The 23789-nt window shown below is 41.7% G+C and overlaps 1 protein-coding gene across 1 annotated transcript in view; it reads left to right on the forward strand.

The window, feature by feature from the left end:
* The window catches only part of ddx19a (DEAD-box helicase 19a), a 90708-nt gene that overhangs the window by 25318 nt on the left and 41601 nt on the right, over positions 1-23789 (forward strand). The window contains exon 4 of the mRNA XM_060851854.1: positions 12041-12176. Coding sequence (XP_060707837.1) covers positions 12041-12176 — 136 coding nt within the window. The remainder of the gene's footprint in view (positions 1-12040; positions 12177-23789) is intronic.

Here is a 23789-nt window from a genome sequence, read left to right on the forward strand (position 1 = left end):
CTACTCCACAGTAAACACTATACCTCCAATTTTGGTGTCATCTGCCAACTTACTAACTATGTTCAAATCCAATTTGTTTATATAAATGACAAGTAGAGGACCCAGCACCGATCCTTGTGGCACTCCACCGGTCACAGGCCTCCAGTCTGAAGAACAACCCTCCACCACCACCCTCTGTTTTCTACCAGTGAGCCAGTTCTGTATCCAAATGGCTAGTTCTGCCTGTCTTCCGTGTGATCTAACCTTGCTCACCAGTCTACAATGAGGATTCTTATGGATCACTTCTGCTGTTCTGCTCTCATCAATCCTGTTTGTTACTACTTCAAAAACTCAATCAAGTTATTGAGACACTGTTTCCCACGTCCAAAGCCGTATTGACTATCCCAAATGAGTTCCTGCCTTTCCAGGTACATGTAAATCCTGTCCTTCAGGATTCCCTCCAACATCTTGCCCACCTCCAATATCAGGCTCACTGGTATACAGTTCCTTGACTTTTCATTACCTCTTTTATTAAATAGTGGCACCAAGTTAGCCGGTGTCTCTTTGGGCACCTCACCTGTAGCTATCAGTGAAACAAATATCTCAGAAATGGGCCCAGCAATAACTTCCCTAGCTTCTGATAGAGTTCTAGGATATGACTGATCTGGTCCTGGGAATTTATCCACCTTTGTGTTTTAAGATGTACAACATCGTCACCTCTTTAATATGGATATGTTTCAAGATTTTATTATTTATTTCCCTATTTTTTCTATCTGCCATATCCTACTCCACAGTAAACACTGATGCACAATACTCATTTATTATCTACCCCATCTCTTGCAGTTCCATGCATAGGCAGCAGTCTTGCTGACCTTTAAAGGGGCCCTATTCGATCTCTAGTTACTCTTGTTCTTAATGTATTTGTACAGTCTCTTTTGGATTCTCTTTAACCCTAATGGTCAAAGTTTTTTTATGTGCCCTTTTTGCCCTCCTGATTCCGTTTTGAAGTATACTCCCATTGCCTTTATACTCTTCTCGGGATTCATACGATCTCTGCTGTCTATACTTTACATATGGTTCCTTCTTATTCTTGACCAAAACCTCAATTTCTCTAGTCATACAATATTCCCTATACCTATCATCCAACAGGAACATACCATCTCTGGATTTATTTTATCTCACTTTTTAAAGGCTTCCCATTTTCCAGCTGTCCCTTTACTAGTAAACTTTTATTGTCAATCAAGTTTTGAAAGTTCTTCCCTAATGCTTTCAAAATTGGCCTTCCTCCAATTTAATCTTTAACTTTTATATCCAGTCTATCTTTTCCATCACCATATTTTAAAACTAATGTGATCACTGGCCCTAAGTGCACCCCCACTGACACCTCAGTCACCTGCCCTCTCATTTCTGAAGAATGGGTCAAGTTTTGTACCATCTCTAGTATGTACATGCACATACTGAATCTCAATTTTCTTGTGCACAGTTAACAAATTTCTCTCCATCCAAACCCATAACATTGTGTCTTTGGAAAGTTAAAATCCCTTAGTATAACCACTCTTATTTTTACAGATAACTGTGATCTCCTTACAAATTTGTTTCTCAATTACCTGCTGACTACTGGGAGGTCTATAGTACAATCCCAATAAGGTGATCAACCCTTTCTTATTTCTCCGTTCCACCCAAATACCTTCTCTGGATGTATTCCCAGGAAAATACTCCCCAAGTACCTCCATAATATTGGCATTGATCCCGTGTGGCTTGAGGGTCCCAAGGTAGAAGATGAGGCGTTCTTCCTCCAGGTATTGGATGGCTAGAGTTTGGCGGTGGAGGGGACCCAGGACTTGCTTGTCCTTGGCGTGAGAGGTAGAGTTGAAGTGTTTGGCCACAGGACAGTGGGATTGTTTAGTTTTCGACTGTAGTATCTACACCCTGGGACATGAAGCTGCAAGTCCTGTCCATTCCTGAGCCTTATCTCAGTAATTGTTATGATATCCCAGTCCTGTGCTCCCAACCATGCCCTTAGTTTGTCTGCCTTACATATAGGCCTCTTAAATTAAACTGCATTTATTTCAATCTATCAATCCTGCCTTGTTCTTTGCTTCGTTGTGTACATTATATACCTCTGGTCTTCCTGCAGTAGTGAGAGTGATACTTTAATTAGGGACTGCCATAGTTTTAAGGGCTTAGGTAGAGAGGAATTTAAGTGTGAACAAGAAAATTTTGAGTCAGTGTGTGGATGTACTGAGTAGAGAGAGTGCAAAACCTGACCTACTGTTGGGAAATAAGGCAGGCTAGGTGACTGAGGTGTCAGTGGGCGAACACTTGGGGGCCAGTGGCAATAAATCTGTTAATTTTAAAATAGTAATGAAAAAGATAGATCGGATTTAAAAGTTGAATTTCTAAATTGGAGGAACGCCAATTTTGAAGGTGTTAGGCAAGAACTTTCAAAAGGATATTATTAAATTGGAGAGGTTCAGAAAAGATTTAAGGATGTTGCTTGGACTGGAGGGTTTGAATTGTAAGGAGAGGCTGAATAGGCTGGGACTTTTTTCAGTGGAGCAGAGGAGGTTGTGGGATGACCTTATTGAGGTTTATAAAATCATGAGGGACATAGATAAATCGCAAAGGTCTTTTCCCTAGAGTTGGGGAGTTCAAAACCAAGGGACTTATTTTTAAGCTGAGAGGAGAAAGATTTAAAAGGTAACTGAGGAGTAACTTTTTCATACATAGGGTGGTTCATATTTGGAACTGCCTGAGGAAGTGTCAATGCAGCTACAGTTACAACATTTAAAAGGCATTTGGATAGGTAAATGAAGTGTAAGGATTTATAGGAATATAAACCAAATGGGGCTAGTTTAGTTTGGGAGACTTGGTTGGCATGGACAAGTTGGACTGAAGGTGCTGTATGAGTCCATGACTGTAAGGACTGAGAAGAATGAAATGCCCGTAGTTACCAAAGGCAGTTAAGGGTAGCCAATTGAAAAAGGAAGGGAAGCAAAATGTTGGAAACTAGTGATATGACAGATGATTAGGAATTTTGAGAACCAGCAGCAGATGACCTAAAAGCTAATAAAGAGGGAGTAATAGATTATGAAAATAAATTGGTAAGAAATATAAAAACAAAGAGCTTCTATGAATTTGTAAAGAGAGTACTACACATAGTTGCACACCTTTTTATACGGTTTCATGGATCCGGACTATTTCCTAGGGCAGAAATGGTTAACACGAGAGGTCATAGTTTTAAGCTGGTTGGAGGAAAGTATAGAAGGGATGTCAGAGGCGGGTTCTTTACGCAGAGTTGAGAGCATGGAATGCATTGCCAGCAGCAGTTGTGGAAGCAAGGTCATTGGGGACATTTAAGAGACTGCTGGACATGCAAATGGCCACAGAAATTTGAGAGTACATACATGAGGATCAATGGCCAGCACAATGTGGGCTGAAGGGCCTGTTCTGTGCTGTACTGTTCTGTTATATGTTCTCTATGTTCAGGCATGTTAAGCCCTTGGTATCTGCTTATAAGCCTGAGTTTGACTTGGCGCACATACTTAAGAGTTAACAAAGCAAGTGTTGATCCTACAGAAAACAATCTGGAGAATTACTGTTGAGAATAGTGAGATGGCAGATGAATGGAAATTTTGCATCGGTCTTCCATAGTGAGGATATAAGAAGCATGCTGGAAATACTGTTAAATCAGGACTTGAAAAAGTGGGAGGGCCTCAAGTCTAGTTACCAGTGAAGTAGTACTGAGTAAATGAATTTCATCAGTGTTTTTTCTTTTTAAAAAAAAGTACTGTGATAGTGTATTTTACTTTTCCAAAACTTAAGTTTAAGGAAGGTTCTGTTTAGATTGGAAAATAATTCTTGTAACTTTATTATTCAAAAAGGGAGACAAATCTGGAAACTACAGGCCTCCTTGAATTGGCTACCCCATGATGCCCTGAGGGAGGGAATTCTAGGATTATGGTCCAGTGACCATGAAGGAACAGGGATATATTTCCAAGTCAGGTTGGTGAGTGTCTTGGAAGGCAATTTGCAGGTCATGATGTTCCCATGTATCTTCAGCCCTTGTCTTGCTAGATGGAGTAACCGTGTGTTTGGAAGGTGGTGAATTTCTGCAATGCATCTTGTAGGCAATACACACTGCTGCTGATTGGCCGTGATTGAAGGGGGTTGGGCGCAAATGCGAGTCATGTGGATTGCTTTATCATGGATGGTGTCAAACTTTGTGTTGTTGGAGTATTTGCCCAGCTAAGTGGGGGTATTCCATCACTGGTGACTTGTGCCTTGTAGGTGATGGAAAGGTTTTGGGGAGTTGAGGTGGGTTACTTGCCACAGAGTTCTGAGCCTCTAACCTACTCTTGAAGTCACTAATTATATGGCTAGTCAAGTTGAATTTCTTGTCAATAGTAAACCCCAATGATGTTGTTGATTGTTAGATTTGGTGATAGTAACACCATTGAATGTCAAGGTGCAGAATCTGGACTCAATGAGTTAAACTATAGGCAAGGAAACAATCTGTTATTAACCTAGTACCAGCCTCATTCAGTATCAGTACTCCTTGTTGTGCAACACTTGAAGAAAACAGAGGCTGGCATGGGTGCAAAATTCCCTCTGGGAGAGGGATTTCATTGTTGTTAAGTGTGACTTGACAGTAGCGTTACTGATTGAGTTGGTCAGGTCCTAAAAGATATAGCAAAGGGCAGACAACATTTATCTGGATGCCTGATATTTGCTGCAGACATGTGTCAACCCCCATCTGTATACTGTCCCACTGAATTCCTTATTACATCCCAACTTTGAGAAGCCTTCCTGTATGATGGTGTCATGATCCACCATCTCACATCTGTCCTTAAGCCTATCCACCACAAATCTCTGTTGGAAAGTTGCAAAAGCTGAGACTTCTGCACTTGCAGTCACAATTTGCTGCCCCCAAGCACTGCCCAAATCAGATTATCCAGTGCGAAGAGGTATGATTGCTTCCCCTCTCTCTGCATCACAATGTTTCTTGTTCAGCATCCAGCTCATTATGGGCTAGATGGGTGCTTGCTAATATTTTTTTCAACTGTTGCAAAACATCAGTTTTTATATTCCAATCCCCTTGCAAAAACAAAATTACAGTTCTTAATCACTTGCTATATAGTGGTTCAGTGGTTAGCACTGCTGCCTCACAACACCAGGGAGCCGGGTTAGATTCCCGCCTTGGATCTGTGTGGAGTTTGCACATTCTCCCGGTGTCTGCGTGGGTTTCCTCCGGGTGCTCCGGTTTCCTCCCACAATCTAAAGATGTGCAGGTTAGGTGAATTGGCCATGCTAAGTTGCCCATAGTGTTAGGTGTGCTAGTCAGGGTAATTATGGGGTAGGGGAATGTGGCTGTGTGGGTTACCCTTTGCAAGGTTGGTGTGGACTTGTTGGGCTGAAGGGCTTGTTTCCATACTGTAGGGAATCTAATCTAATCTATACTTTGAATCATGCATCACGCCATTCCTATCTCTTCGTAATTCAGTTCTATAATCACTCCAGTTATGGACCCCTTACTTAAGGAAAGATGTTGTTTAATTCAAGGCAGTTCAGAGAAAGTTCACTAGAATTATCCTTTGTATGGAGGGATTGCCTTATGAGTAAAGGCTGGACAAATTTGGACTCTACTCACTAGGATTTAGAAGAATGAGAGGTGGTCTCATGGAAACATTTACCACCTATCAAATTTTTACCCACGCGTTTACCTATCTTTGCTTCACAATTTACATTCCTCCCTATTTTTAATCAGCAAATTTACCACTTACACCTTCTCTTCATCCAACACATTTATACAAATTGCAAATTTGAGATCCTAAAATTGTGACATACCATTTGTCATATTCTGCTAGCCTGAACCATAACATGTCCATGCACACCATATCTGATTCCAATTGGCCATGTTAGTATCTTATCTTACATGTGAGCTTTTATTTCCTGGAGTTACGATTGATTTCGCACCTTAAGTACATTTTGGCAGTCCCGAATGTCTGCCTTTGTCTTGCTTAATTAACAGTGCTGCTTTCCACCATTTTTTCGAGCTTTGTATCCTTCCTAAATGTAGTGTGAACTTTGTCGTCTTGTAGCTACATTTCTAATGGATGCCAGTTTATGCATGTTAATTTCTACTTGCGCTGTTGATTTGTGCACTGTTACAAATGTTGCATACATTCAAATGAAGAGGCTTTATTTCTGTCTTTTTATGTAATTTCCAACCACCTTCATGGTGCACTTTTTAAAAGTTTTCATACTCTTGTTCTTTCTTAGCATACTCTAATCATCACTTCTCTCCCCTCCTTTCTCTCAGAAATAGATGTTGCATGCATTATTGACATCATTGGTATTAAACATCGCAATGATTCAGGGGTTTATTTTCTCTGAACAGACTTCTGTGTCAGGTCAATTTCTAGACTTTCTGAATAGCTATCTTGCACTTTACATATTTATCAATGGGAATTCATCTTCATAAGGAAATGTTTTAAAAACTTTGTTAATGGGTCTGCAAACCTGAAATTTATTCTTTGGTGTCACGTACTTAATTCCATGGAGTAGCAAGCAAACATTGTACTTGACCTTATTTTGGTATAGCTTAATACACTTTATTTGTATAAGAACTGTATGCGATCACTTATGAGGCAGTAATGCAAGTGTAAAAGACATGGATAAATATTGTAACAAAAGGTAAAGATGCCGTTAGTCCCAGAGGACCATAGCCTTGTGCTCTCATTGGAGAGAGATGATTAGTGGTCAGTTTAACCTGATGGTCACATCGTCTCAGGCAAGACTGAGGAGGCAGGACCTTCATAATAACCTCGGCTGGTGCAGGAATTCAACCTGTGTTCTTGGCATCACTATGTATTGCAAATCAGCCATTCAACCAATAGAGCTAATTGACAAAGCAAACACATGACGCACCTTAAACAAAAACACAATTTCTGGAGAAACTCAATGTAAGCATCTATGGTGAGAAAATAGAGTTAATATTTTAGGTCCAGAGACCCTAAACAGCACAGCCACGTGATGCGTATTCTGCATTTTTCTCTTCCTCCATTTTGTGTACTACTGCAGAAGATAGCTCTTATTTGGGTACAGTTCCACATGTGCTGATGTTTTCCAGTATCTCAGCAGATGGATGAGCCTTGAGTATCAGTAAATTACATCGCAACCCCGTCCTGTTCAGTTTTCTTGTAATATTCTTATGAGAGTCATTAAAGACATTATGTTTTTGTCCCTTTCCACAAAATGAGGGAATGTTTGTTGTCTGCAGGACAATTTTGGGCATTACAGTTGCTCGTTGGCTAGCACTGCTGCCTCACAGCGCCAGGAACCCAGGTTTGATTCCAAGCTTGGGCAACTGCCTGTGTGGAGTTTGCATATGTTCCCAGTGGGTTTCCGTTGGGCGTTCTGGTTTCCTCCCACTTTCCAGAAATGTGCAGGTTAGGTGGATTGGCCATGCTAAATTGTCCTTGATTGATAAAGTCTGTAGCCTTAGAACTTGTCCTTATACATTTAGACTAAAATGTAATACTGAATTGTAGAACACATTTGCTGCACACCAAAAAAAAAGCCAACAGGCAGGGAGGGTTAGGCCACAAAAAGGGATAACCCAAGTTATGCAGAAGATAAAAACATCAGTTCTCATCAAGTGATAACCGATGCTGTAAGGCAATTAAGAAGTTTTGCCTTAACATCAATGAATCTATGTAAACAGGACACAGCAATAACATTCACAGCTGTTTAATTCTGACCTCAACACGAAACTCTGTATCATCAAAAGCCTTGTAATTAATGGTCAGGTCCTAACAATTATAATGGATTCTTATTACTTGTTTGTAGGTTTGCTCGCTGAGCTGGAAGGTTAATTTTCAGACCTTTCGTCACCATACTAGGTAACATCTTCAGTGAGCCTCCAGCTGAAGCACTGGTGGTGTAGCCCACTTTCTATTTATATGTTTGGTTTTCCTTCGGTTGGTGATGTCATTTCCTGTGGTGACGTTATTCCCTATGGTGATGTGATTTCCTGTTCTTTTTCTCAGTGGGTGGTAAAAGAGATCCAAATCGATGTGTTTGTTGTTAGAGTTCCAGTTGGAATGCCTTGCTTCTCGGAATTCTTGTGCATGTCTCTGTTTGGCTTGTCCTAGGATGGATGTGGTTATCCCAGTCGAAGTGGTGTCCTTCCTCATCTGTATGAGGATACTAGTGAGAGTGGGTCATGTCATTTTGTGGCTAGTTGGTGTTCATGTATCCTGGTGGCTAGGTTTCTGCCTATTTGTCCAATTTAGTGTTTGTTGCAGTCATTGCAAGGAATTTTGTAAATGACATTAGTTTTGCTTGTTGCCTGTATAAGGTTTTTCACATTCATTAGCTACTGTTTTAGTGTGTTGGTGGGTTTGTGGGCTACCATGATGTCAAGGGGTCTGAGTAGTTTGGCAGTCATTTCTGAAATGCCTTTGATGTAGGGGAGAGTGGCTAGGGTTTCTGGGATGTGTTTTGTCTGCTTGATTGGGTTTGTTACTGAGAAATAGGACTGTGTTCATTGTGTACCTTTTTTTTTGCATATACTGTATAGGTGATTTTTCTCTGCTCTGCATAGTTCCTCTGCAGTGCAGTGTGTGGTGGCTCGTTGAAATAATTTTGTAATGCAGCTTAATTTGTGGATTTTGGGATGATTGCTTCTGTAGTTCAATATTTGGTCCGTACGTGTTGTTTTCTTGTAGATGCTAGTTTGAAATTCCCCATTGGCTGTTTGCGCTACTGCGACATCTAGGAATGGTAGTTTGTTGTTGTTTTCCTCCTCTTTAGTGAATTTTATGCCAGTAAGGATATTATTAATGGTCTTGAAAGTTTCCTCTAATTTGTTTCGTTTCGTGATGACAAATATGTCACCCACGTAGCGGACCCAAAGTTTGGCCTGGAGGGTTGGCAGAGCTGTTTGTTAGAGTCTCTTCATTTCTGCCTCTGCTGAAAACCCTGATATCAGAGATCCCATGGGTATTCCGTTGGTTTGTTTATAGGTTCTGTTGTTCAATGTGAAGTGGGTGGTAAAGCATAGGCCCACTAGCTTAACGATACTGTCCTTGCTGATGAAGTTGGTGGTGTTTGGTGTATGTGTCTTTGGTTCTTCTAATAGTGTAGTCAGTGTTCCTTTGGCCAGGTTGATGTTGATGGATGTGGGCAGGGCTGTTACATCAAAGGAGACCATTATTTCATTCTCTTCTATCTTGGTGTCTTTGGTCTTCAGAAATTCTTGGGCGGAGTGGATGGAGTGGCGTGAGTCTTCTACTAAGTGTTTTAGTCTTTGGTGTAGCTCCTTGGCCAATTTGTAAGTAGGTGTTCCAGGTAGCCAGACTATGGATCTGAGTGAGGGTGGGGGGCTCCTGGTTTATGAATTTTTGGTAATCCGTAGAAGCATGGTGTGTTGGATCTGCCTGGTTTCATTTTTAGGACATCGGGCTTATTTATTTCTCCAGATTTTTGAAGTTTTTTTTGAGTAGGGCTGCGATTCAGTTCTCTCATTGTGGGGTCAGGTCTATTGCTACTTGGTTTCTGCAAGTAGCGCATTCGCTTTCTCAATGTAGTCTTTGATTTAAAATGACTGTCAAGCATCCTTTGTCTGCAGGTAGGATCACAGTGTTTTTATTTTTTTTAGTCTTTCTAGAACTTTCCTTTCTTGTGTATTGTGTGCTTCCTTCCTTTTTCCTGCTTAATGTTGGTCTGACTGTCTGTCTGATGGTTTGCTGGGTTTCTTCTGTGATTTGAGTGTCTTTCAGTGTGGTTTCTAATGCTGCTAAGAAATCTTTCTTGTCCGCATCCTGGAAGTTGTAATTTAATCCTCTTTCAGTGGCTGTTAAGGGTTGGTCAGATGATTTTGTTTTTAAATCCATGCTACTGTGTTGTCGGTGTTTGTTATTTTGTGTAAGTTTGTGTAGTTTTTTTCTGCAGGTCAGGCTTTTTCATTTTCTGTGTTTGTTGCTGTCTAAATCTATGACTTTTTGTATTGTCTGTCTATTCATGGTCTGTTGCAGTACTGAGTGCTTCATCTGGAGGCCCACTGAAGATGTTACCTAGTATGGTGAGGAAATGTCTGAAAATGAACCTTCCAGCTCAGCGAGCAAACCTAAACCTGAGCTACAAATCTTCTTAAAACTCACTAATTGTTATTACCCTTGCAAGCTAGGCAGAAGCAGAGGGACAAATATTTTTCTGTTAAAAGTTGCTGACTTGAGAGTTCAAAAGGACATGAGAGAGAGACCATTTTAGTGCTGAGACTGCGGAAGCCAGTAGAAAATTTACTCTTTGTGCTTGCTTGCTATGGATTGAATTTAGTCGAATTTTGAGACTTTATGATGGTTTTGAGTTGCCATTACTGGTTATGAAATGCAAACTCTGTGAAAAGTAATATTGATGGAGCTTTAACTTGCTGTTCTTGTTTAACCATGACTGCCCCACTGTCAATTCTAACTAATCAGATCTTGTGTCTTATTTGAATTGGAATTGCAACTCTGAAAAGAAAGTATGTTTAATTCGAGACTAATGGATCAGTTTAAATACAACCTTACAGTAAAATCTCAGCCTCAGGTACAGAATGCTTCTGTACTTAAGATTAAAAGCAGGAGTCTGTTTCTAGCTTAAAATTATTCTAAACCTAGCATTGAAGAGATTCTGATACAATCTGTCGGGAAGCCATTTTATGGTCAAAAGTTTGCCTCCTTGCTAAGAAGTCATTTTGTTAAAAAAAACGGTATCTGACATGCAAGCTGTGCAAGGTTACCATATGAACTCTTCCAATTAATTCAGACTGGCACCTCTTTATGATAGGATCTTGCCAGTAGACACCTAACTCAGCTGGATTTGTTTTTCCCACCTGATGAATGGCTCACAGCCTGTAGGAATGATCAGCCAAGCATGCACAGACCTGTCTATTAACTTCTTTATGAATTATCTTTCACTGTTATCTGTCTAATTAAGAACATGTAGTGTTTTTGCAAACCTTTTGTATAAAGGAAGCCATTTTATGTCAGAACAGCAGAGTAGCCTGCTAGGGCTTTTGAAGAGCTGATATCCTACTCTCCTGGGTTATTAGAACCTAGTTAGCCTGGCGTATAGGTATCAGTGTTATGTTGTAACAGTGGTGTTATTGGTAAATAAAGGGGAAGACCAAAATTAAACTAAACTGTCTATAAAAGGTTTTATTATTCCCGACTGCCAAAGAGTATGATTTCTGGGACAAACCAAGACAGGCTTACATGTTGAGTCTTTTAGGTGGATTAGCAATTGTAAATGCAGGCTTATGGAGATAAGTTAAGGGTTTGGGTGGGATGCTACTTGGAGGGTCTGTGCAAACTCTGGCCACATGGCTTGCTTCCTACGTTACAGGGATTTTGTGATTCTAATTTTGGGAAACTTCATTATCTCCCCTTTTATTTCACACACCTCTAGAAGCATTCTGCACTTTCCTGACATTTGGCTTGTCAAAATCTAGGTTGAGTTAGCTCGAGTTGTACTGCAATAATAATGATTTACTCAATTTTCTTTGTAAGTATAAATGCTAAGATGGATTAGAAAAATTATGTGCAACTGATTTTGGTGTGTATTCAACTCATCACTGGAATAGGCAGATTTATAACAGTGTCCCCAGGCAGTAGCAGTGGTAATGTAACTGGAGTAGCAATCCAGAGGCTTGGACTGGTGCCCTGATGATGAGTTGAAATCCCTGCATATCAAGTTGAGGAATTCAGTTAGCTAATAAATCTGGAATGAATGCTGGTCTCATTAGTAATGATTCATCTGCTTCAGTCATATTTGTTGGGGGAACCAATCATTTACCTTTAACCGGTCTAGTCTTCATGTGACTCCTGTCTCAGAGTAACATGGTTGACACTTAACTGGCCAAGTAAACCACTCCATAGTAATTGTGTTTCCCATAGCGTTTAGAAAACTGTGCTTAAGTTTTCAATTTCTTTTCTGATGTGAGAAAACATTAACTTTTGTAATAATTGTGCTCCAAATTGACGATGTAGTGATTGATATGTTTTTATTTCTGTAGAAGATAAGGCTGCCCAGTCTCTGTTGAATAAGCTAATCCGCAGTAATCTGGTTCAATCGACGCATCAAGTTGAAGTACTCCAGAGAGATCCAAATTCCCCTCTCTACTCTGTGAAGTCATTTGAAGAACTACATTTGTAAGCATTTTTTTCTCTTGTATTACTGTTTAGGTTTATGTTATGCCAGTACAGTCCATTCCAGATATAAATATCTATATCTAATTCAAGTTACCAAAAACATCCTATATACTGTTACAAAAATACTAAAAGCATTGCTTGGACGATTTAAGGTTTGAAGGATTGTGATTAAATTGTATTTCAAGTTTTATAGACATGTCTGGAGTGGTATCTGTGCTGTAATGTTCTGCATTCATTTAGTAGGGTTCTGGTGGATTGTGTGGGAATTTTTACTGGAAGTGAGAACATCAGAGACATGAGGCTCTCCCCTTCTGAGAACAATCACTGCAAGTGTAGTGGAAGAAAAATTAATCCAGTTCTTCACTTTATGAATTACTGCTGGTGATCCAATTGGTTGAAGGTTCCAACTTTCTGTCTAAACTATTCAAGAAGTTGAGTGGTCTGCAGCCTGCCATCCACTGATGTGAGCTTCAGAAAGATTCCATCAAACCTTCAAAACAATGATCAGCGCATAGCATCAAAAATATCTTTATCAGAGGAAGGTTACATGAATGATCTCTGGGGTGAAGAGCTTGCTGTATGGGTCCATACTTGATGGATATTGAAAGGATGAGGGGGTATCTGACAGAAACTTGCAGAATACTGAGGGACCTGGATGGAGTGGACATAGAGATGTTTCTCAGTAATAGGGACTAGGACCTGAGAGCACATTCTCCAAGTGAAGGGATGACTCTCTTAGAACTCGGAGGAGGAGGAGGAATTTCTCCAGAAGCAGTAATTAATCTATGGAGCTCATATCCACAGAGGGCTGTAGAGGCAGAGTCATTGAGTGTATTTAAATGAAAAGTTCTTGATTAGTATGGGAATCAAGGATTGCGAGACAATGGGGTTGAGAAACACATCAGCCGTGATTGATCAGCAGAGACAAAATAAACTGCAGATGCTGGAATCCAAAGTAGTTAGGCAGGAGGGTGGAAGAACGCAGCAAGCCAGGCAGCATCAGGAAGTGCAGAAGTTGATGTTTGGGGTGTAACCATTCTTCAGGACTGGGGGTTGGGTGTGGGGGAGTTGTAGATACAGGGGTGGGGCAGGCGCAGGGTAGTGAAGTAGGTATAGGTGAGGACAGGTAGAGGGTATGACCTGTTTGGTCACTGGGAGGAATGAATCTGGTTGGTGGCAGGGAACAGTGGAAGAGATTCAGGGAGAGAGGTTATTTGAAATTGGAGAATTCAGTGTTGACGCCTCTGGGCTGCAGGGTGCCCAGGCGGAATAGGAGTTGTGGTGTGTTTTAACAATGGAGGAGGTCAAGGATGGTCATGTCAGAAAGGGAATGGTTGGGGAAATTGAAATGGGCAGTGGCTGGGAGGTCTGGTTGGCCACTGTGGACACGGCTGCTATACTCGGTGAGCCGTCCCTTAAGATTACGCTCGGTCTCCCCAGTGTGGTCTTCTCTACATCGTGAGTATCTGATACGGGAAACTAGGTTGGAAGAGAGGCAGGTGAGTGTCCTTCTCACCTGTTTGGCGCCCTGGATGGGCGTGAGGAGCATGACTTCCTGGCAGGTTTTGCATGTTTTCTGATTGCAGGGGAAGGTACCTGGGGGTTCGATGACCGGGGTGGCATGAACCAAGGACTATCTGAGGGAATGGTCCTTGTAGAAGGCAGAGAGAGGTGGGGAGGGGGAAATGTTATTGCTGGTGGGGTCTATTTTAAGTTGGCTGAAGTGTTTGAGGGTGATATATTGGATGTGGAGATTGGTGGGTTGGTAAGTGAGGGCAAGGGGGACTCTGTCTTTATTGTATCTGGGGGGTTTAGAGCAGTGGAATGGGGAATGGAAGTGGTGCAGTGGAGAGCCGTCTGGATGACGGCAGGTGGGAAAGCACATTGTTCAAAACGGGTGGATATCCCTCCTGTCGTCATCCAGACAGTTCTCTGCCACACCACCTCAATTCCCCATTCCACTGCTCTAAACCTCCCCTCCCCCAAGTGCAATAAAGCGAGTCTCCCTTGTCTTCACCTACCACCCCACCAGTCTCCGCATTCAACACATCATCCTCAAATACTTCTGCCAACTCAAAATAGACCCCACCATAAGAACATCTTCCCCTCCCCACCCCCCTCTGCCTTCTGCAAGGACGCTTCTCTCCAACAGTCTTTTATTCACATTACCTCTGCCACCGAACCCCCAGGTACCTCCTGCAACCGGAAAAGATGCAAAACCTGCCAGTATACCACCCCACTTGCCTCCAAATCATCCTTCCATGTGAGACAGAGATTCACTGCCTCTCTTCCAACCGAGTTTGCTGCATCAGGTGCTCCTGATATAGTCTTCTGTACATTGGGGAGACTGAATGTAAACTTACAGAACGGCTCACTGAGCGTTGCAGCTGGGTCCACAGGGGCAGACCGGACTGCTTAGTCACCGCTCATTTTGATTCCCCTTCCCATTGTCCTTTTCTGCCATGACTATCCTCGGCCTCCTCCATTGCCAAAACAAACCACAGCTCCTACTGGAGGAACAACATCTTATCTTCTGCCTGGGCATCCTACAGCCTGGAGGACTCAACATTGAGTTCTCCTCCAATTGCAAATAACCTCCCTCCCAATGTCCGACTCCCTTCCCAGCCCATCCCTCTCCCTTCCACTGCTCGCTGTCACCAACAGGATTAATTCCTCCGATTGAAGGACGCTCACCTGCCTCTCTTCCAGCTCTTACCCTCTACCTGTCTTCACCTATCCCCACTTCATCACCCTGTGCCCAACACCCCCTTTTTCTGCAGCTCCCCACACACCATACCCCAGTCCTGAAGAAGGGTTACACCTGAAACGTCGACTTCTGCATCACAACATCCCTGGTCATCTAAAGTTCACTTAACTTGCCATACCTATTCATCATTCCCGCAGGAATGTGCCACTTCTGAACTCTTATTAGCGGTTGTTTGAAATACTCGCACATGTCCGATGTAGATTTGCCCTGAAACTGCAGCCTCCAATCAAAGTTCTCCAGTTTTAAATATAATTGTAGTATGCCTTCCACCAATTAAACACCTTAACCCAAGGACTGCTGTTATCCCTATCCATGAGTATCTTAAAACTCAGTTATGTGGTCACTACCTCTGAAATGCCACAACTCCACTTACCTGGCTGGGCTCATTTCTCAAAACCAAGTCCAGTATAACCCCTTCCTTGGGATGACTGTTTACATACTGTTAAGAATCCCTCCTGAATGCTCCTTAGAAATTCTGCTCCATCCAATCCCCTAGCACAGTGGGTCCTAGTCAATATAGTGGAAGTTTAAAATCACCCACCACAACAACCGCAGGGTGTTTTTATATCTTTGCAAAATCTGTCTACGTATTCTCCTCTATCTCCCACTGGCTGTTGGGGGGCCTATAGTATGCCCAGCATTGTGATTTCATGTTTCCTATTCCTGAGTTCTCGCTGCACAAGCCCTCTAATGTATCCTCCCTCAACTCAGCCATGAGATTCTCCTTTAATAGTATTGCAACTCCCCTACCCCTTTTACCTCCCTTTCTATCACACCTAAAACATCTAAATCCTGGGATATTCACCTGCCAATCCTGTCCCTCTTTAACCAAGTCTCATAATTGCAATAATGTCATAGTTCCACGTACTCTCAAAAGCTGTAAGTTGATCCAGCTTGCCTGTAATGCTGTTTGTGTTGAAACATATACATTTCAGACCTCTTTTTTTTCGGAGGCATTTCCCCACCTGTTCTCGTTCTTAGTAATATTTGCCTTGTTTTCTACTTCTCCCTCAATTCCTGCATCTATTACCCTACTCCTCTGGTTCTCATCTCCTTGCTTCACTAGTTTAAACACTCCTCAACCACATTACTAAATTCCCCCCCCCCCCCCCCCCCAAAAGGCATCAGTCCCACTCCTGTCCGGGTGTAACCCATGCAGTTTGTACAGATCCCACCTTTCCCAGACTTGATCCCAATCTCCCATGAATCTGAAACCCTCCCCCTCGAGCCATATTTTCAGCCACATGTTTATCCTATATATCCGGCTGTTTTTACTCCGGCTCTTGACACTGGTAATTATCCTGAGATAACTACCTTTTGAGGCCCTGCATTTCAGCACTTTCCTAGTTCTGTTTGTTCTGCTTTTAGGGTCTCATAGGTTTCTTAAAAAAAAGAGATATCATTAGTACCAATGTGTACCACAACCACTGGCTGTTCACCCTTCTCTTCCAGAAGTCCTACAACAGCTCAGAGATATCAAGGACCCGAGTACCAGGGATGCAACACACCATCCTGGACTCTTGTTTGCACCGCAGAAAAACCTATATGTTACCCTTACAGTTGAATTCCCTAAAACTATGGTATTTCTATGCCTATTTCTTCCTCCCTCTGTAGCAGAGCCAACCATGGTGCCATCAAATTGTTTGAAGAGATCACTTCAATTTAAGTTTGGTTGCATCAGTGAGAAAGCGCAGGCGGATTGGTGTAGAGTGAATGAAAAGGCTGGATTAATGTTGAAATGTTTTACTGATTGCTTTTCCTTTTTAATCAATATTGTTAAAGGAAAGCAGTTTTGAAGGAGAAGCTCTGGAGTTATTATCAGGTCACTCTTGTCTGAAATGTGTCATATTATATTTGCAACATAAACAGGAATTGCTGAGGAACTCAGCAAATCTGGCCACATTGTTGAGTTTTTTTCAGTCTTTACAGATTTTGTCTCAAATTTCCAGCATTTGCAGATCTTTATTTTGTTATGTTTGCATTTTTTTTATGGAAGTTTGTTAGCATTGTTGGTTCTTTACTGCCATGATTCTGGGCTGCCTTTCCAAAGCATTAATCATTGCCTAATTTGTGAATCAGCACTTCTCTAACAGTTTCTAAATGTCCCTATTTCTTCATATACACACATGATTGGATTATTACAGATCAGTCATGAAAACTACATAAATGTCTGTTTCTCCAATCAGTATAGTGTATTCATACTGTGTTCTGTCTCCTCAACGTTGGAAAGATTTGATGTAGGAAATGAAGTAGGCCGTTCAACCTGTCTAACCTGATCTGTCATTCATTGAGGGAAAGGCTGATTTTATAATCTTCAACTCCACTTTACCTACCTTACCCCCACAACGTTTGATTCCCTTGCTGATTAAAAATGTCTGTCTCATCCTTGAATGTACTTAACAAACTAGCCTCAAAAGCTCTCTACACTAAAGAATTCCACAGATTGATTGACTATCCTCTGAGACTATGCCCTCTCCTCCTAGACACTCTCACATAGGGAAGCAACCCCTCAGTATCTTCTCTGATAAGCACTCTAAGAATTTTGTCACAATAAAGCTTCCCCTCATTCTTCTAAACTCCATGACCAAACTACTCAACCTCACCTCATTAGTCAGTTTTTAATCCTGAAATCAACCTAGTGAACCTTCTCCAGACAACCTCTAATGCCATGACATCTTTCATCAGCTAAAGCGATCAAAACTGTTCATAGTATTCTAGGTATGGTTTGACCAGTACCTTGTATAATTTTACCAGAATCTTCCTAATTTTATACTCTCTTTCCTTTGATTATAAAGATCAACGGTCCATTTGCCTTTCCTATAGCCCACTGAACTTGAATGGCAGCTTTGTGATTTTTGCATATGGATCTCAGTCCATTCATGCTGCAGGTTTCGACAGCCTTTCTCCATTTATATTTCCTTCAGCTCTCCTATTCCTTCTGCTAAAGTTACATTACATTTCCTTACATTATATTCCATATGCCAAGTTTTTGCCCATGCTCTGAAGCTGTCTGTATCCCTCTGCAGATTCATTGTATTACCTTCATTACTTGCCTTCCTTTTTTTTTGTCATTCACAAACTTGGCAATAGTACATTCAATTCCATCATCCAATTCATCAATATATTGTAAATAATTATACTCTCAGCACGTCCTTGTGGCCCTTGAGTAATTGCAGGTTGCTGTGCTGAGAATACTCCCGTATCCCAGTTCTGTATTCCTGTTCGCCAATCCTCTATCCTTGCTAATATACTGCCACCCACACCATGACCTTTAATGTTGTGGTTCTGTTCGCCGAGCTGGGAGTTTTAGTATGCAACAAAAACTCCCAGCTCGGCGAACAGAACCACAACAATGAGCACCCGAGCTACAAATCTTCTCACAAACTTTGATGACCTTTAATCTTAAGTAGCCTTATAGGCAATACCTTATTGAAAAACCTTTGGAAAGCGAAGTAGATCGTATCAGCTGCTTCCTCTTTATCCTGGGTGTTAACTCAAAGAATTGTGATAAAATTTTAAGGCATGATTTTTCCCTTCATGAAGCCATGCTGATCACTTTGTTTTAGTATTTTAAATCCTTTGTCTTTATGACCTTTTTATAAAAGACTCCATATTTTCCCAGTGACAGTTGTTAAGGTCACTGGCCCATAGTTAAGTATTTTTGTCTCCTTTTTAATAAGGGCACATGTTTGGACTTGAAGGGTCACTCAACCCGAAATGTTAGTTATGATTTTTCTCCATGGATGCTGCCAGACTCACTGAGCTTTCCCAGCAATTTCTATTTTTGTTGCACTATATTGGCAGTTTTTCAATTCAATGCATCCACTATCACTGGGGCTACTTTGTTAACAGTTCTTGGATGCAGCCCATCAGGTTCAGGGACTTTTTAGCCTTAAGCTCCATTAGTTTCCCCCATACTTTTTCTTTAGTGATATTTATTATGTTTATTACCACCTGCCTTTTTGAGCCCTGTGATTATTTAATATTTTTGGTATGCTATTAATGTCCTCTACCATGAAAACTGATGAAAAGTATTTATTCACATCCCCTTAATATTTCTCCAGCCTTGTTCTGTTGGGGGTCTAAGTTCGCTTTGGCCGCTTTATTATATACAGACAGCCCCCAGATTGTGTGAACGGGTTCCATTCTTCAGTCAGTTCAAGGGTTAACTTGTACCCAAGTCAGAACATGTAGGACAGCGTAATATAGCCATTTGTAAGTATAAGGAACCTTTTGTATTTTGAATCTTTAAAATTAATATACTCCTGTGTGGGATTACATTCCAAAATGAGTTTTGTAAGTCAGATGTCCATAAATTATAAAGAGCCCCTGTATTTAAAGAAGCTTTTAGAACTGTGTTTATAATGTTACTCAGTAGTTTACCTTCATAGTTTATTTCTTTCCTTTTTTAATCATCTTTGGATTTAAAAAATTCTCAAAATTCTGCCTTACCGCTCATTTCTGCCACATTGTTTTTTCCTCTTTCAATTTGAAACTATCCTTAAGTTAATCACAGTTGGTTTATCGCCCCTTTAGAATACTACTCCCTCATTTATATAAAAGATTTGGACATGAACATAAAAGATATAATTTTGTAGATGCGACCAAAATTGGAGATGTGGTGGACAGCAAAGAAGGTTGCTCTGAATACAATAGAATCTTGATCAGATGGGCCAATGGGCTCAGAATTGGTAGATGGAGTTTAATTTACATAAATATGAGGTGCTGCATTTTGGAAAGACAGATCAAAATGAAAATATGTGTAGGGTATAAGCAGGCAGTGAAAGAGTTAAGTTCTGAGTTTTGTGAAAAAAATTCAGCTGAGCATGACTCATCAAATAAGAACATAGTCAACAGTGGAGTGATGGAGGCAAGGATAATAGGTTAACAAGATGGAAAGGCAGTCATTATGTAGAGCCATTTAACAATATTGGAAGCATTCAGTATGCAAGGTCAGCTAATGAGGAAAAGTATCCATTGTATGAATCTAGTTAACAAGGTTAAGAACACTCACTGTGTAACAGTAAAAGGTTTGGTCTCTGCTATTGATACTGGTTGATTGTAATGGTCACCCACTTAATATGTATGTTACCTTATCTGCATGCTCCCCCCTGTAAAATGACTATAAAGTGCGTTGAGAAACTGCTGTTCCAGAAAAGACCATGAACTACTCCTTCTGTGCACATGGGCGATTGCGTGCTGTCTCCCTCTCTCCCTGTCTCCCCCTCTCCCTCCTTGGGAGGTAAAACTATTCTGAGTTTTGCTTCAATTAAGGGGTGAATGGGACGACACGAGACCTTGGAGTGCAGTTTCATAATTCCTTGAAAATGGTGTCATAGGTAGATAGGATAGGGAAGGTGTTTGGTATGCTTTCCTTTAGATTAGATTAGATTAGATTACTTAGTGTGGAAACAGGCCCTTCGGCCCAACAAGTCCACACCGACCCGCCGAAGCACAACCTACCCATATCCCTAAATTTACTCTTTACCTAACACTAGGGGCAATTTAGCTTGGCCAATTCACCTGACCTGCACATCTTTAGACTGTGGGAGGAAACCAGAGCACCCGGAGGAAACCCACGCAGACACGGGGAGAACGTGCAAACTCCACACAGTCAGTCGCCTGAGGCGGGAATTGAACCCAGGTCTCTGGTGCTGTGAGGCAGCAGTGCTAACCACTGTGCCACCGTGCCGCCCATTGGTTATGGGAGTTTGGAGGTTATGTTGCAGCCTTATGGGACATTGATTAGGCCACTGTTGGAAAATTGTGTAATTCTGTTCTCCTTCCTATAGGGAGGATGTTGTGAAACTTGAAAGGAAAGATTTATAAGAATGTTGCCAGGGTTGGAGGATTTGAGCTATAGGGAGAGTTTGAATAGGCTGGGGCTTTTTTTCCGTGGAGTGTCAGAGGCTGAGGGGTGACCTTATCGATGTTTACAAAATCATGAGATGCATGGATAGGGTAATAGATGAGGTCTTTTCCCTGGGTAGGGAGAATCCAGAACGTGAGGGCATAGGTTTAGGGTGAAAGGAAAAATTTAAAAGGACCTAAGGGGCAACCTTTTTACTCGGGTGGCGCGTGTATAGAATGAGCTGCCAGAGGCTAGTACAATTACAACATTTAAAAGGCATCTGGATGGATCTGTAATTAGGAAGGGTTTAGAAGGATATAGGCCAAATACTGACAAATGGGATTAGATTAGGTTAGGAATCTGATCAGCACGGGTGAGTTGGACATCTGTGACTGAATCACTACAAAAATTTCTGAGAATTTCCAGCTGTTTTCTTAAATGTCTGTCATTGTTAGTGAGGAAAGAGATCAATCTGGGACTGGTACAATTGGGAAAAGGGAGCCAGTCAAACAGTCAGGGCAAGTAGGAACAAAGCAGAAAACAAGGTAGGACTGATAAATTAAACTGTACTTACTTCTGTGTAAAAGGCCTAACAGGGAAAGCAGATGAACTCAGCATGGTTAGGAACATGGGACTGGGATAACATAGCACTTTACAGAAACATGACTCAGGCATGGACAGGACGTGGCAGCTTAATGTTCCAGGATTCAAATGCTACCGGAAGGAGAGCAAGAGAGGAGGGGGAGTGGCGTTTTTGGTAAGGGACAGCATTACTGCTGTACTTAGGGAGGGTATTCCTGGGAATATATCCAGGGAAGTTATTTGGATGGCACAGGGAAATAAGAAAGAGAGATCACCTTATTGGGATTGTATTGTAGTCCCCCCATAATCAGTGGGAAATTGAGGAATTTGTAAGGAGATTTCAGTTATCTGTTCAACTAATAGGGTGGTTATGGTAGCAGATTTTAACATTCCAAACATAGACTGAGATGCCATAGTGTTGACCTACTCTTGGGAAATAAGGCAGGGCAGGTGACTGAGGTGTCAGTGGGGTAGCACTTTGGGACCAGCAACCATAATTCTATTAGTTTTAAAATAGTGATGGAAAAGGATAAGTCGCATCTAAAAGTCGAAGTTCTAAATTGTAGAAAAGCTCATTTTGACGGTATTCGGCAAGAACTTTCTAAGCTGATTGGTGGCAGATGCTGTCAGGTAAAGGGATGGCTGGAAAATAGGAAGCCTTCAAAAATGAAATAACGAGAATCTAGAGACAGTATATTTCCGTTAGGGTGAAAGGAAAGGCTGTTAGGTGTAGGGAATGCTAGATGACTAGAAAAATTGAAGGTTTGGTTAAGAAGCAGCATATGTCAGGTATAGGTGGGAGAGATGGAGTGAATCCTTAGAATATAAATGAACCCTTAAGAGGGAAATCAGGAGAGCAAAAGGGGGACATGAGATAGCTTTGACAAATAAGGTTAAGGAGAATCCATAGGGTTTTTACAAATTCATTAAAGACAAAAGGCTAACTAGGTAGAGAATGCGGCCCCTCAAAGACGAACAAGGCAGCCTCTGTGTGGAGACGCAGGAGATGTGCAAGATACTAAATGAGTATTTTGCATCAGTGTTTACTGTGGAGAAGGACATAGAAGATATAGAATGAAGGGAAATAGTTGGTGACATCTTGAAAAATGTCCATATTACAGAGGAGGTGGTGCTGAATGTCGAAACGCATAAAGGTGGATAAATCCCCAGGATCTGATGGGTGTACCTGAGAACTCTAGGAAGCTAGGGAAGTGGTTGCTGACACCCTTGCTGAGATGTTTGGATATCGATAGTCACAGGTGAGGCACTGGAAGACTGGAGGTTGGCTAATGTGCTACTATTTAAGAAATGTGGTCAGGAAAAGCCAGGGAACTATAGACTAGTGAGCTCTTCAACCATGTCCTGAAACAAACCCACTACCACAGCCACATTTGTGGAACATTTCAACCCCAGGGCATCAATATGGACTTCAACAGTTTCCTCGTTTCCCCTTCCTCCACCTCACCCTAGCTCCAAACTTCCAGCTCAGCACTGTCCCCATGACTTGTCCTACCTGCCTATCTTCTTTTCCACCTATCCACTCCACCCTCCTCCCTGACCTATCATCTTCATCCCCTCCCTCACTCATCTATTGTACTCTATGGTACTTTCTCCCCACCCCCACCCTCCTCTAGCTTATCTCTCCACCATTCAGGTTCTCTACTTTTATTCCTGATGAAGGGCTTTGGCCCGAAACGTCGATTTTACTGCTCCTCGATGCTACCTGAACTGCTGTGCTCTTCCAGCACAACTAATCCAGAGCCTGACATTGATGGTGGGCAAGTTATTGGAGGGAATCCGGAGGGATAGGATGTACATGTATTTGGAAGGGCAAGGACTGATTTGGGATAGTCACTGTGGCTGTGTGTGGGCGAATTCATGTCTCATGAACTTGATTGAGCTTTTTGAAGAAGTGACAAAGAGGATTGATAAGGGAGAGTGGTGGATGTGATCTGTATGGACTTCACTAAGGCATTTGACAAAGTTCCTTATGGGAGACTGGTTGACAAGGTTTATGGAATTCAGGGAGGAGTAACCACTTGGATACAGGTCTGGCTCAAAGGGAGAAGACAGAGTGGTGGTAGTGGATTGCTTTTCAGACTGGAATCCTGTGACCAGTCGTGTGCCACAAGGATCAGTGCTGGGTCTGCTACTTTTTGTCATTTATATAAATGATTTGGCTGTGAACATAGGAGGTATAGTTAGTAAGTTTGCAGTTGGCACCAAAATTGGAGGTGTAGTGGACAGTGAAGAAGGTTCCCTCAGTACAACGAGATCTTGATCAGATTGGCCAATGGCCTGAGGAGTGGAAGATGGAGCTTAATTTCAAGAAATGCGAGGTGCTACATTTTGGAAAAGCAAATCTTAGAGGGATTGTACACTTAACAGTAAGGTCCTGGGATGTGTTGCTGAA

Source organism: Hemiscyllium ocellatum, chromosome 37, assembly GCF_020745735.1.
Source record: "Hemiscyllium ocellatum isolate sHemOce1 chromosome 37, sHemOce1.pat.X.cur, whole genome shotgun sequence".
In the NCBI taxonomy this organism is placed as follows: Eukaryota; Metazoa; Chordata; class Chondrichthyes; order Orectolobiformes; family Hemiscylliidae; genus Hemiscyllium; species Hemiscyllium ocellatum.